At 37.9% G+C, this 15,105-nt stretch overlaps 1 protein-coding gene and 1 pseudogene across 1 annotated transcript in view; one reads left to right on the top strand and one right to left on the bottom strand.

Annotated features, from left to right (window-relative positions):
* Positions 1 to 12,421, bottom strand: part of CFTR (CF transmembrane conductance regulator) — a 202,120-nt gene extending 189,699 nt beyond the window's left edge. Inside the window, exon 1 of the mRNA XM_070423784.1 lies at positions 12,221 to 12,421. Coding sequence (XP_070279885.1) covers positions 12,221 to 12,273 — 53 coding nt within the window. The 5' untranslated portion in view covers positions 12,274 to 12,421. The remainder of the gene's footprint in view (positions 1 to 12,220) is intronic.
* On the top strand, positions 309 to 672 carry LOC139016781 (SRA stem-loop-interacting RNA-binding protein, mitochondrial pseudogene; annotated as a pseudogene).
* Positions 12,422 to 15,105: the final 2,684 nt, after the last annotated feature.

Below are 15,105 nucleotides of genomic sequence, written 5' to 3'. Positions count from 1 at the left end.
GGGTGACCTTGTATGAACACTTTAGTCTTTCTAAATCTCCTGTGCCTTATATGGGGAATATATTTAGAATTGTTTGAAAAATTCATTGAGATAATATGTATAAACCCTGGCACATGGAAAGTGCTTAGTAAATGTTAGAAGACAGTGGGAGGCAAGACTGCTGACTTCAGGAACTATTTAAGAAGAAATTTTGAATTTTGTGGCAACTGAACTATATCTATGTTTCTATTATTAATTTACTGAAAAGTAGTGAAATTTCAAAATTCTCTTCCATGAAACCAGAGGTTTAAAGAAGGATGTTAGGGAAGATGGTGGCGTCGGCAGCGAGGGCCACTATGGCCCTGCGGGCCAGTAGCAGTCGGCCCGTGGCCTTTGTCAGGAAAATCCCCTGGACCGCCTCTTCAAGTGAGCTGAGAGAACACTTTGCACAGTTTGGCCATATACGAAAGTGCACTGTACCTTTTGACAAAGAGACTGGCTTTCACAGAGGTATGGGTTGGATTCACTTTTCTTCAGAAGAAGAACTTCAGAATGCACTACAATAGGACAGTCATGTTATTGATGGAGTAAAACTCCATGTTTAAGCTCAGAGACCAAAAGTTTTGCAAGGGGATCAAACATCTGATGAAGAGAAAGATTTTCAAGACTATTACTACCTATTAAATAAAGGAACAAAACAAAACAAAACAAAAAAAAACCAAACAAACAAAAAAGAAGGTATGTTAGGAGAAAGAAGTTTAATAGAGATGGAAGAAGATGAAATTACCTCCATATCCTACATTTTGTGATTATTTGGTAGAATCCTGTTTTAGTTTTTCAAATCCGTAGTTTTCTAATCTTTAATTAAGGTTGAGAAGTAGTATTTGGACAATTTAAACCCATTTTCTTAAGACTGACCTAATGGTCCTCAGGTTTTAATAAGGCGAACTAAATTATCTGAAATGCAAAAAACAAAAATAAAAAAAAATAATAATAAGATGTGTTTGTTCTCTTCCAGAGATTCTGATTTAGTAGGCATACAGTGGGTCTAGGAATCTGCATATTTAATGTGATATATAATTATTACTAAATTAAGATATTAATTTAATAATTGAGATGTATATATTCAAATATATTTTTAGAGCAGGTGATTGGCAGACTACAATTTGAGGTGCACATCTCTAAAGCTTAGAATATTGCTAACTAGGAAGTAAGAGCTCCTAATTTTAAAAGCATAAACATTTATCTAAAAAAAATTATCCTATTTCTAGCTAATTTTCCTTTCAACAGAATAAGCTTTGATCAAATCTTCATTAACAGCAGATTTGGTGAATCATTTTTAAAAATAAGTTATTTGTGTCTACTCATGCCAAAATCTGACTCTACTCTGCATTAACGGTGGCTGTAGTGACAGAGTGTGACCCAGGAAACACAAGAATTGTTCTGGCAGCAGCAGAAACCACTGAATCACAGCAAAAACTTGTATGAATTCAAGAAGGCTGCCACGATCCAAGGACTGTGTCCAAGAATTGAATCCAATTTTCAGTTCTAAATGTAATGATCTTATATTTGCATTTCATAGGACATATTTCCCATTTTTTAAAAAAAATACATTAAATAGTTTTTGCTATCAAGGAATTATATTGTTGAGTTTAGAAAAGTTTATTTTATTATGTGAGGTGACTTATTCACTCAGTTTTATAAATTGAGGGGAAGCAACGTGTGTCACCCCAAAATATGCCCCTTTGGGAATTGATTACGTTAAGCTGGTTAATTTTAAGAAACAAGACTCAGGAGAACCCTCTGACCTTCCCCTTACTGCCTAAAGGAATTAGAGGACCTGATCCAAGAAGGAAGCTGCCATCATAGATAACTATGGTTTAATATAAACCTGTGTATGATAGGGAGAAACCTAGCAAGGCCCACTGGATCCAAGCTCCCTGTGTCCCACTTTTAAAGATGACCCAGCAAACATTTGTTTACCAAAACGTTTGCTTTTCCATCTCCATGCGACTTGCCTTCCTGAGTTTTTAAGTCCAGGACCACAACTGCCTCCTTTCCCGTTGTTAATGATGACATATCTATAAGCTTCAATTGCCCTATGTGTCCTAGGGCCTGACATTCCTACACAACTCCCATATGTACATATACATTAAATTTGGTCATTTTCTCTTCTTAATCTGTCCTGTTAATTTGATTAGTCCAACCAGAAGAATTTCTAATGGTGGAAGGAAAATTATGTTTCTACCCCCACAAAATCAATAAAAATTATGGACTCCTTTATTAAGTAGAATAAGAGGAAAAATTTTTTATAGATTTTAGAGCACATTTTCACTCTAACGAGAAAAATTGCATCATTAAAAATATTAACGTGAAATTTCCAATAAAGAAAAATAATTAGAATGCATAATAATCTTTTTTAATCCTCTCCCAAGGACATGCTTAGAGAGAGGAAGGGAGAGAAAGAAAAATTGATGGGTTGCAGCTCATGTGCCCCGAGTCAAACCGGCAACCTTTAGGTGTACAGGATGACGCTCCAGCCAACTCAGCCACACGGCCAGTGCTATAATAAGTTCTGATATATGTGCTAAGTCTTCAAACTACTATAATATATCAGGGACTCAATATTTATGCTAAAAAAAATGCATAAATAAATAAATAACAATTACATTTGTGTTTCAATGTTATTACTTTTACATAATGAGCTCATTTTATAGTGATTGTCTTTCTAGCTAATAAAATTTTATTGCATAAAAACTTAGCTCTACTGTTACTGGGATAGCTACCTCTTTGGTTTGATTTCATCAGTTTCATAAACTCTTAATATAATGAATAAAATGTTGGATCTCATTGTAGTTAGATATTGTAGTCTCTGAATTAACTGAATTATGTAAATACCTAGTGTCTAACTGTATTAATGATTTGGTCCAAGTACGCCCCATAATTAAATTAATCCATTGGGGATTTATTTGCTTTGTGCACTTTCATTCACAAGGCATATATACAAGCTATACATTGGTATTTATGGGTAAAAGAGAGTAATAATGTGAGGAAGTTCTAGGTAAAAGTGAGTAGAAAAGAGGTGAATGTGAGTTTTTGGAAGCCAAACCTATCTTTGAGTTGAAAGTAGAAGTTCTTTTGGTAATAAGAATTTGGTCAGCCTACTTATTACTTTATTTTTTAAAATGTATTCAGGGGCCCAAGACTAAAATGAATTTTAAAAAAATTTAAACACTAAATTATGCCATACATTTAGGGGAAAAAAAGGAAATAATAGTTTTAATAATCTGGCTTAAAATTAAACTTATCAGGCAACCTGAATATTCACATGAGATTTGAAAAGAAAAATATTTCAGGGACAAAAGCCTACTATGGTAAATTTAACTGCCATTGATCTTTTGAACTATCTTAAGCTGGAATTTTCTTAGAAAGTTCTGTGAACTATATAAAAAAACAAAAAGAACAGCTTTTCCTATTTCATGTTATACTTTAGAACACATGATAAGCCAACTAACATTTTAATTCTAAATGGAATTAAAGCATTTTATCTTCAGATTCCAAATGAAAAGCTTTTTAAATTCCATATTTATAAGTAATTTTTTTCATTTCTCTCTAATATTAAATTTTAGAAGCATAGCCATAAGCTGAATTAGTCAAGTTTTATCTCATTCAACAAGTATATTTTAAGGGCCTACTATGCACCAGACACTAGATACCAAAAGATGGATAAGATAGAGCCTGTGCCTTGAAGGACAGATGCATCAAAATATTCATATGCAAAAAATAAGTAAAGAATAAATGGTGATAAAAGAGAAGGCCATGTGAAGACAAAGACAAAGGCAGAGATGGGAGTGATGTGGCCACAAGCCCAGGGATGCTGGAGTCACCAGGACCTGGAAGACAGGAAGTGTCCTTCCCTAGATATTCAGAAGGCACACAGGCCTGCCTTCATTTCAGACTTTTGGTCTCCAGAGCTGTGAGAGAATAAATGACTGTTGTTTTAAGCCAAAAAAAAAAAAAAAAAGAATTAATGATGAATAGATTTCCTATAAGTCAAAAACTATTGGAAAAGTTATCTAATAGCTGTTAAGGTACTACAGTATTTTCCTCTTCTGAAAAATTTATATTGAATGTAGCAGTGTTTCATTTCCTTTATAAATTAGTTACTGAGTACAATAACATTAATTATATATGAGCCTTGAAAAGTTTTTCTAAATTTTTATTTTAAACTAAGTAATTTTGCAAATTTTAAAGCTTTTTACAATACAATACAAAAGGAATACTTTGTGACATGTGAAAATTAGATGAAATTCCTATTTCAGTACCAATAAATAAAGTTTTATTGGAACAAAGCCATGCCCATTTGTTTGCACATTGTCTATGGCTGCTTTCCCACTTTGTCAGAGACCACGTTGCCCGTAATGTTGGAAATATTTACTTTCCATCCCTTTATAGAAAGTTTGCCAACCCCTGATCTAACGTATAGCAAAGGATTTTGGTTGAAAGAGTAAAGCTTTGTTGTGTTGCTTCATTTTCCAGAGTTCATAGAGGTGTTTAAAATAAATAAAATGTGCAAAAAAGAGCTTCCTAGATAGTTTCTCCGGTTGGTGCCTCTAGAACTGGGGTAGCTCATCCCAGCCAGCAGAGGCTGCATTTTCTTGTTGCTCATATAACTGGTACTGGGCTCCAAGGTCTGGCCCTTGAATCAACTCTAAACCCAGCTACTGGCACCTCTAAGATCCTGCCTACTAAGCTTAACTTTCAAATACTGATCTTCCTGGTACCAGATGAAATTCTTGGATCCCTTCTTGAAGTTAAGAACTTCACTAGGCATTTGAGGGTAGGTGTGAAGTTGGGTAAAAGGTGGGTGCACCTCTGCAGGCAGTGCTAGGAAAGAAAGCTCTGCATGTTTTAACAGACTCAACGTTTTAACATGAAACAAGGATACATAATCTTTTCAAGCATAATAAGAATCTTTTTTCAACACACACAAAAAAACCTCACTGCAGAAAAACAAAACCTGAAGCTCCAGCAGGTTTTCAAACCTACTACTTGAATGTCTATGATCATAGAAATCAGTTTAAAATGTTTCAGTTATAGTGGTGGGGAGGGGAGGAGGGGCTTCTCATATCAGGTGGTCAGTTTGGAGGGTCCTGAGTAGAATTTCTAAGTAGAATCTAACCAGTTCTGTCCATAAAATACAGTTGCTTGTTCCAGAACACGCTCCCAGGGGACTCTGTACCACGGCTCAGGCAAGCAAGTGGGCACTTTAACTTCTTCCCTAGAGGCCACTCTGGACTTGACTGAATGGTGTGAGGGAAGTCTTCTGTCGCCTCAGACACGTGACATCCCTCACCTAAGACCAAGCTCTAGGGCACTTTAATATATTTTCAAACAGCCATGTTCCCTGCCTTTGAGCCATGGACATCAGAGGGTCTGCATAGGCCCCACCCCTTCCCAAAATCTTCTCCAACTGAATCTCCTCACTCACCAAGCTTCACTACCAGACACACCCAAGCCAGAAAATCTGCACATTGTCCTTGATTCTTCCCTCTCCTTTGTCTTCCTTACCTAAGTAATAACCAAATCTGTTAATTTTACCTCCTCTCTCTCTCTCTTTACTCCCACCAACGCTCTTTCAGTTCATTTCTTTTGCAAAGCTGCCACAGCTCTGCACTTGCCATGCCACTCCCCTGCTTAAAATCCATGCCTTTTCACTTCCAATATGATAAAGCCCAGAGCTCACAAAGCCCCTTATGATCTGGCCATTGCTCGAGTTTCAGACCAAATTATCCCCAAATCTTGCTCACACATCTTATGCTCCAGTCACGGGGAACTTCCCTGAAACCTTCAAAGGTGCCAGGATCACTCTTACTGCCAGTCCTATACACAGGTTGCTGCTTCTGTATTTAAATTTGTCCTAACCATCCCCACCCTTTGTCTGGATAGTCTTCTTTCCGTGTCAACACAAGAGTCACTCCTCCAGCAAGCCTTACTTAACCAGCCTCAGCTTGGATGAGATGCCCGTTGGGATGTTTCCATAAGCCTTGAGACTCTGGGTTTCAGAGAATGTTTTTCATGCAGGCAGCACCAGTTTTTTCTGGAGCACCTCAACCTTCTTAATGCCTCACATGGGATACAAAAGGTGGTGAATAAATGAATTAGGGAATCCTTCACGCTGCCCTGAATCATGGCCTAGAAGGAAGTACTGCTCTGACTCAGCTCCTAGAAACAACCTCTGGGAGAAATCCCTCCTTGTAGCAGAGTAAAGCCCAGTTTCAGGGCTGAGAATCCTAGCAATAAAGACTTAGCAGAAATCTTCAAACCATGATTTTAGCCCATGAGCAAGGAATTAGCAGGCAGGCTTTCCCACTAATGCTAAGGCCTAGCCATAAAGGAACCCAAGAAAAATCTGATGGAATAAAATCTGTCCAGGCTCCTCTCGCTTTGACACCTTTTTATCAGAAGGATGCTAAAAGACCATTGAAAGCCATCAATCTGCAATATCCATCAGCCTCTGAGGTTGTCATCATTACAAAGAAATGTGCATCAAACTTTCTATGTATGAGTCTCGAAATGGTCTGAATGCTTTACTAAACAAGTCATAGAAGGCCCTGACAGCCGGGGCTTTACAATTTGAAACAGTCATTGATGTTAAAAGACAGTAATAAGCCTGTGGAGCCACACAGAGAACAGCTAACTTGCCAAGCCTTGCGACCTGGATACAGATCTTCCAGAGCTCTATAAGAATGCATTCACTCTGCATCAAGCAAGCTAATTGAATTTTTACAGATTTTTTGCTAAAAGAAGCCTAAGCTCTTTGCTGACAGGAAGCTCCATAGTAAAGCCACTTTGTGATGCTAATCTCACGCTTAAAACTAGGTAAATTCTTAAGAGCTGATGACAAGCATCTGAAAGAGGAATGTTTTGCTCTGTGGTAATGCACCTAATGTATTTAAAGGCAAGCTTCAGGCAGGATCCCCAAACAACCAGATCTCTCTCATAATGTTTTCCCCTTTTGATCTCCTGGCATTGAGGGGATTTGTGCCAGGGAAGTGACCTACACAGATGCGTCAGGAATCAGTGGAATCAAAATTACCAAAATTGCTGCTGAGTCAGAGGTGTTTTTAAATTTTGACAAACAACAGATAGCTGCATGCTAAATGGTTAACACCCTTCCGTGGTGGTTTTGCAATCCCATACTTATAGTGTAGCTCTATCACAGGGAAATTACAGGTTCGGGTGAAATGACACTAACAATAATAATAGATTTTAGAGTGGTGCATTTAAGAATTTTTTAAACAAGTTTCAACATTTATGCATTGAACATTACCACACTAGTCTTATTTCCTCCCTTAAAACATAAAGAAAAACCATGGTTTCCCTAGTGTTGGCTTTGAGGAATACTTTGATTGTCACATCAAACATAAATTATTGATGAAGCAGTTAAGAAAAAGAGATTCCACAACTCTCTTTAGCAAAGTATGAATTTTAAAGCTATGTACCATATGCTATTTGTTTTAACTATATAGAAATACTCCTAGAGAGTCAAGTAATAAATTGAACTAGCAGATAAAGGCTATTGGAATACACTTCAAAACCAAGGAGGAATTTTTTAAACTAGTAAAATTAACTAAAAGAGACTTAACTATATATACATATATTTTATATTTTAAAATATGTAATTACAACATCAGTCACATAATGCAAAGTAAGTACTTTTAGAACTCTGAGTTAAAATCAAAATTGACACATATCCAAAATTGAAAAATCTAAACTGTATCATAACAAATCTAGACCAGCAAAAGACAGATGGATGCAGAGAAATATTAAGAGGCTGGTACAGGAAGCAACATTTGTCAGTGTTCAGGCAACACTGTCCAGGATAGAGGGACCCCTGACCCCAAAGTGGTCTCCTATTCCTACAGGAGACAAAGCCAAGCAAGTACATGAAAACCCAGGATTGTCTCATGGCATTTTCTCATTGACTGACTAAACGAACTCATGATATTCAGGCACCCTTGACAGCTATACATTTCACTATGAACTGAGTATCTCATATTGGCCTTTTGTTTTATGCAACTATTTCTTTTAATTTGGATAGTCTAAACTTTGTCTGAAAGACAAACCTTTGCATTGATTGGGACAGGACTAGACCTTTGATTGGTCAACTGGTCTCCCTTGGCAAGATGTCTATGAATACCCCCAACAATCTTCAAAATATCTATGACTGCCATAATTTTAGATTTCTGCATGCCTTGCAAACATGTAAATAAAATGCAAATATAAAATCGTGATGATTTTTTTTTTTTACAAAATGCCATAATTTATATAACCAAATTAGTGTGATCCTCTTCAAATTTGTCATCTTTATGAGTATTTCATTATATACTTACTAGAGGCCCAGTGCACGAATTCGTGCACGGGTAGGGTCCCTCGGCCTGGCCGGCAATTGAGGCCTATTGGGGACGGGCCAGCTGGGGGGAGGGACCCCAGGAGGTTGGCTGGCTGACCCCCCCCCCCCATCAGGGCCTATTGGGGGGGGCGGCCAGCAAGGGGGAGGTACCGTGGAAGGCTGGCCAGCCGTGGTGAGGGGCCGAGGGAGGTTGGCTGTGGGAGTGCACTGACCACCAGAAGGCAGCTCCTGTGTTGAGCTGGAGGTCAGTGCGCATCATAGCAACTGGTCGACTGGTGGTTCCAGTCATTCGGTGGTTTGGTGGTAACAGTCGCTTAGGCTTTTATATATAGAGATTATAATTATGCTTCTATTGCTCGAAGCACTTATGTTTCTCTTCATTAGGAAATGTCTTTAAAGTCTGCAATAATAATAATATTGAATGCAACTGTAATTGAAAAATAAAATTTAAAAATAAAATAAAATTTGCAATGTGGTTTTTGAATGATAACACCTAAACTTAAGTAGCACTTGGCTGTTAACAAAGCAAATTATGATGAAAACTCTTTATACTTTCAGAGTGCATTAAATTTTGAGATAGGGTCAAAAGTCATTTTAGAAGCAAGTTCAAGTGACCAGTCTTGGGTAATATGACTTTTAATGAAAAGAAATTTGCATACTGTTTTTAAAGGTAATTCCATAACAAAAATGTAAAAACACTTTGATCAAGGGCAGAATGTTTAGAATAAGAGTTTGGTTTCTATCGGTAGCTATTTTGACCCACCACACCCATTCTGGTGTATAAATTCTAGCATATTTGTTTTAAAATCTCTCATTGCTTTGTGTCTAATAATTACAAAAGTATCTTAAGTTTTCTTAACATTAATCTGAGACAATATGCATTTCTTTACTGAATTCTATCTTAGATCCTAACATTGACTCTTTGGTCTTGAGACTTATCTGAGAGTTTATTGGAATCCCCTATATCCAATCATGTAAGAGATCGGTTGCATTGTATACTTGGATTTTGTGAGGCTCTAATAATTCCTCAGGTATACTACTAACATTTATAAGCCGGTATGGACACCATGACCAAAATTCAAGCTGTATCATCTGACCATGGTCTGATACACAATCTCTCAACTGAACAGGATATGAGAAATTCAGGGCATGAGGGGACAGACAGAGAACAAGCTGAATAAATATCTTAAAAGATATCAGAAAATGTAGTTTTGGAAAATTGTTCAAAATTGCTCTGTTGGTACACATTTGCAAATCAATTCCATTGGTATACGAATCTAAGCCAACATATAATTTCTAGTTTAAAAACATCTTCATCCTTTATAAAAGCTTTAAATTAATGTACTTGGTTTCCATGATATTCATAAGCTATTTTAATTTTTGCATGAAATTTTCTTTTAGATTGTTTATAAACATATTTATATACACACATATATGTATGTATATCAGCATTATGATACTTGCGATGTCCCTCAAATTTGTACTTGATATGAAACCCATGCAAAATTAAGTACTTAATTTTTCCCAAAAGTTTATTAGCTTTCCAACAACAAACCCTAAACAATGAAAGATATTTAATATAACCTCTAACCCAGACCATAACAGCTTTACACTTTTATGACACTGAAACTGAATGGACCATATTCAGACAGTTAAATTCTAAGTCGTTTAACAACATATGATATAAACACATGACTTTTTCCTTATTTATCTGATAGGCCATGTCAGAGGAGATTTTACCTAATTTAAACTCTCATCCAGGCCCATTCATTGCATATACAGGCTGATAGTCACAAAATTATATTCAACAAAGATGAATTGAATATATTACATAAATAAGGTAAACAATATTGTAAAGAATATAAAAATATGGTAATTGATGATGATATAATAATGCTAACATTTGCGGGGGAAACCACTTTACATGCACTTTTTCAATAGACTAACCCCTATTATGTAGGACCTACTAGTCTCCAAGTTTTAAAGGTCAATTCACACAAACACAGAGATGTTAAGTGACTTGCCTCAGGTCACACAGCTACTCAGTGGAAGATCCAAGATTTGAATCAAAACAATCTGAATCAAAGCCTAATGCTCTTGACCACTAAACACCCTGTCTAATCAATGCAGAAGTTTTTCACCCTTTCAGAAGTATAACCCAGAAAGAAATCTATAATCACAGGCACTTAGGTGATAGTTCCTATAAATAGCAGGAACTTAACTTTTTAAAAATGCACCTATTCTTATAACAACTTATTATGAAATAGTTTTGAAACAGGAATGAGTATGCTCTTAACAAACTTAGTAGTCATTATAATACCTTTTTTTTTTTTTTTTACAAACCAACCTGAGGGCCCTTTTAAACTATACTAACATTTATAAGCTGATGTGTTGGAGGGAAAAAAACTTTGGTAAATCAACAATAATCTCATTTAAATCAACAATGAGCTAATTTAAATTCCTTTAAGTGCTTAGAAGTAGCCAGGAGGTATTTGTTCTTCTGAAAACTTTATTTTTAGACTGATTGGCATGTAGTTTCCTCAAAGTGCTCTACAAAAAAAGTCTACAATGTATGCCAATGAACATTCTGATTTTATAAGCAGTAGGAACACAGATCAACAGATAATCCAGTTTTTTATAGACGGTGTAGCAAAAGGTGCTGAAAACACATCAACACACAATGAGTCAAGTCCTTCTCTCCCATTCACAGGGAGGAAGTTCTTTAGCCAATGCTCTCTCCTTAGCACTGAGTTCCAGGCTTATTGCACATGCAGAGAATAAAACATAGATGTGAAAGCTGAGTCCCTTCCTCCCACAGGTACATATGGGTATATTTACATTTGGCTTTTCTGATACCTCAGTATGCTGATTCATTGGATAATTATGACTTAAGTAATATCCCATGAGAGAGTTGTACCTACTCATTCATTCATACAAGTATAACAGGAAAAGAAGACACAGTGTCCAAAGACACTTCAAATAAGAAATGCTACATCTAAATTACACTTTGCCTAAGACTTGGAATTTAGACAATATTTTTAAAAATCTCAGATGAAGCACGCAAATTTTTATAGATCATCACATACAAAGTAGTATAAGTACAACTTATTAACTATCATTTGGATATAACTGCAGTATCTATTCCCATGGTTTCATATTTCCATGATAATTCTGACCCTTTTAAAATGTATAGCTGTGGAATTGGCTTTTTTTAAAAAAAAGGGGGGGTGAGGAGGGACTTGTTTTCATTCTTTAAAGAAAGAATAATAGAATTGTGAGAAATATTGTTTAGACTTACTCAGTATTATAAAAATAAAAACTTAATTTAAGCACATCGTACCCACGTCACCCATCTCCCCTAAAAAAAGTTCAAAATTCAGTCAACAAGTGTTTTCTGAGTACCTACTGCACACAGGAATAGCTCTAGTAGCATGTGAGCCAATAAAGCATCTAAGTTCCTAAGGCACGAAGGGGAGAAAACACAAAGGACTAAACTTAAGCACCTTCACTAACAAGTTTATAATTCATAAACATATTAGAAAAGCCCAAGAAAACAATTGCACAATAGCACGTTTGGGTCTTGAGAGCACGACTTTCAGCTGCTAGTTAAAACGTCAATGTTAAGCTAAGGCTGTCCATCCAAACAATTGGCTTCAGTTTATTCTTTTATCACTTCTGAATGTATTCGATTTTATTCCACAAATGATTGCGCATCTTTTAAAAAAAACAAAAAGCGATTCCTCTTTCCCCAAAACCAGCCCAGACACTGGCCCTCCTCTGTCCTGGGCACGTGTGTTTCCAAAGCTCGGCTGGACACCCTCTCACCTGAAAAAAAGTTTGGAGATGACGCTGGCCTTTTCCAGAGGCGACCTCTGCATGGTCTCTGGGGACGCCGAGGTCCTTGCCAGGGCAGCTGGGCTCGAGCTCCTAATGCACAGCGCCCCACGCTTCGGGTTGCCTGCCTCTCGCCCCTTTTTCTCGGACCTGCTGTGATGTCATTTGCTTCCAACTCCCCCCACCCCTCACCCCACAAGCCTCCTCTTTCCTCGCGCTCCTTCCCCCGCCTCTACAGCCCAGGTTAAAAGCCAGGCGCTGCCTGGTCCGGCCCCACTTTTGCTCAAGCGACTCTTCCCTCCCCCTGCGCACCCCCCACCCTCCGACCGCACCCCGACCGCTCCTTCCTCCTCGCCTCCTTCCCTCGCTCTCTGCCCCGCGCCTCTCTCTCTCCCGATTCCAACTCCCAACCTGCCTCCCTTGCGCGCACTCCTTCCAAGTCCGCGTCCTTACCCCGCAGCGCCCGCCCAGCCTGCAGGTGAGGACGGTCGGGGCCGCTCTCCAGGTCCCGCCACCCACGCTCCGGGACAGAGGAGCCCCGGCCCGAGCAGAACCAGCCCTCCCTCTCCCCCGCCTCCCTCCCTCCGGGACCCTCCTCGGCTCCGGCTTCCGCGGGACCTCGGCGTGCGGCCGCCAACTTCCCCGCGCATTCATTCCCTTTGCTCCCTTTTTCTGAGATCCCAGCCTGGCTCGTTACCTTCGCAAGATTCATCTTGCAGGGGGAACAGAAATATGTCCCTCCCGTATCAAAATGCAGCCCCAGAGAGCCGGAAGGTCCCCGCAGTGTTCCTCTTAGCGCTTCCTTTGAGTGTCAGGGAAGAAGGAAGCTTTGTTAGTTTCAGGCTTAGGTGAGTGAGTTCCATGTGTATCTTAGACCCCGTAGGTGACTGGTTATTAAGGGACAGGACGGGAGACATCCTGCACGAGGTAAGAGGAGTTGTCCCTTTGTCCATTACTCGCCCAGGATCTGTTCATTGTCCTACGTTTTTCAGACCGGGTTGCATTTTTTTTTTATGTTTATTTTTTTATTCTAGAGGGAGAGTGAGAGAAACGTTGATTTGTTTTCCCACTTATTTATGTCTTCATTGGTTGTTTCTTGTATGTGCCATGACTGGGGATCAACCCGCAACCTTGGCATATACGTCGATGCTCTAACCACCTGAGTTACCCATCAAGGTCCCCACTTGCGTTTTTATGAAAAGCTTTTGTGTGTATTAACCACAACATGACATGTGGACAGTCTGCAAACTATCCCGCCCTCCTATAGATTTCCTAGTCTCCGTCAGCAAAACATCTTGACTAATATGCTGAAAGGAATGCAAACAGACTTTGAAGCAAAGGTAGCCTATTAACTCTGACCTGACTCAGAAACGCCATCTTCAACTCTGCAAGGGCATCTAAGCTTTCTGTCCTAGATGTGGGCACCTTAGCTTCCCCCAGTCTTGCTGCTTAGATTGTGTGCCTGGCTGTGGTTTTTAAAGAGCCAAGCCTTTAATTCCTGAATCCTATTGTTTAAAAGAGCACATTGATTTTAAACTGAAAAACTCAAATGAAAGTAAAAAGTTTGGTCTGATTACTTTATTGCCTCCACATCTAAGGCAAGAGTGTTTGCTTGTGAATTACTTTTTTGTTGATTTGTGGTCACCTGAATACAGTATAACTATGCATTTCATAATAATAGAAAGACAAGCCCATGTATATAAATGGAATGCATTCAGCAGGTTTTTATAGCTCCAATTTGCATTTCAATGTCACCCTTTTTTATTTTAAATGGGTTTTTATAAACACTTAAGTTTTGTAATCCTAAATTTTAATAGAAGAGAAAATAAGATCAAAGAGACGACCCAAACTGCAGAAAGTCAGATACCAGGAAAGAACTTAAGTATTTCTAGAATCTAGATCATGATCCTTCCTTTAGATCTTGCATGTTTTCATCTCCAGTCTGACATATAAATTGGGGCCCTGTCTTCATTATTGACTTTTCCCAGGTTTGTGATTGAACTTTACCACCCCAGTACATTGTTTGCTTTATAACTGCTAGTGTAACCCATCAAATATAATTCATTTTGAAATAAATTGGTAATCAGTTCCTCTTTGTTACAAAGCAATAAAGAGATTAAGCATTAATTCCAAAAAAAAAAAAAAGATCATAGAAGCTGACCAAATGATAATGGTGCCAAGAGACCCCCCAATATTTGTCAATCACCTCCTTCCTCTGGAAAGAATAAAAGAAATAGTGTGTATTTTTTTGAGTCCTACTAGTTGCTAAGTATCATCTCATGTAGGCCTTACAATAACTATGTGAATAGGTGTTATTCTCCCCAATTTCCAGTTGAAGAAACAGACAAGAAAAGTTAACTAAATGCTTATAATGGTAGAGCTAAGATTCACATTCAGGTCTAATTCCAAACAATCACTTCTATCAATGTGCAGTATTGCTTCTAATCAAACCATCCCTTGTGAACTTATAGGCTATTATTTACATGCTAACTCAGTCTTTCTCCTCACATTAGTTTAATGAAATCATATCTGATAGATCTGTTCTAGAATGAGAAGATAATAGAAACCTATAAACTAAGTAGCTACTGGATTTTTTTTAATAAATAACATTTAACTATAATACTCCATTTTCAATGTGTGTATACACACGCACATAGAAAACCTTAGATTTCTATCATAAAAGATTACATATCAAGTTTGTTCTTAGCATCGTAAGACTTAACCATTGTTCAGAATGTTAACATTTTGAGCAGACATGAACAAATTAACTGAGACATGATATTCAAGATTTGCATCTAGGTACATACCACATGCAAGAATTATAGACTTATGCAAAATGTTCCAATATGGCTGAAGGGCATGGCTGAAATCCCAAA

This window comes from Myotis yumanensis, unplaced genomic scaffold (assembly GCF_028538775.1).
Source record: "Myotis yumanensis isolate MYYU_CA2020_CCGP unplaced genomic scaffold, mMyoYum1.0.hap1 SCAF_9, whole genome shotgun sequence".
Taxonomy (NCBI): domain Eukaryota; kingdom Metazoa; phylum Chordata; class Mammalia; order Chiroptera; family Vespertilionidae; genus Myotis; species Myotis yumanensis.
Note: the sequence above shows the minus strand (reverse complement) of the source record. Positions and strands in the feature narration are given on the sequence as shown.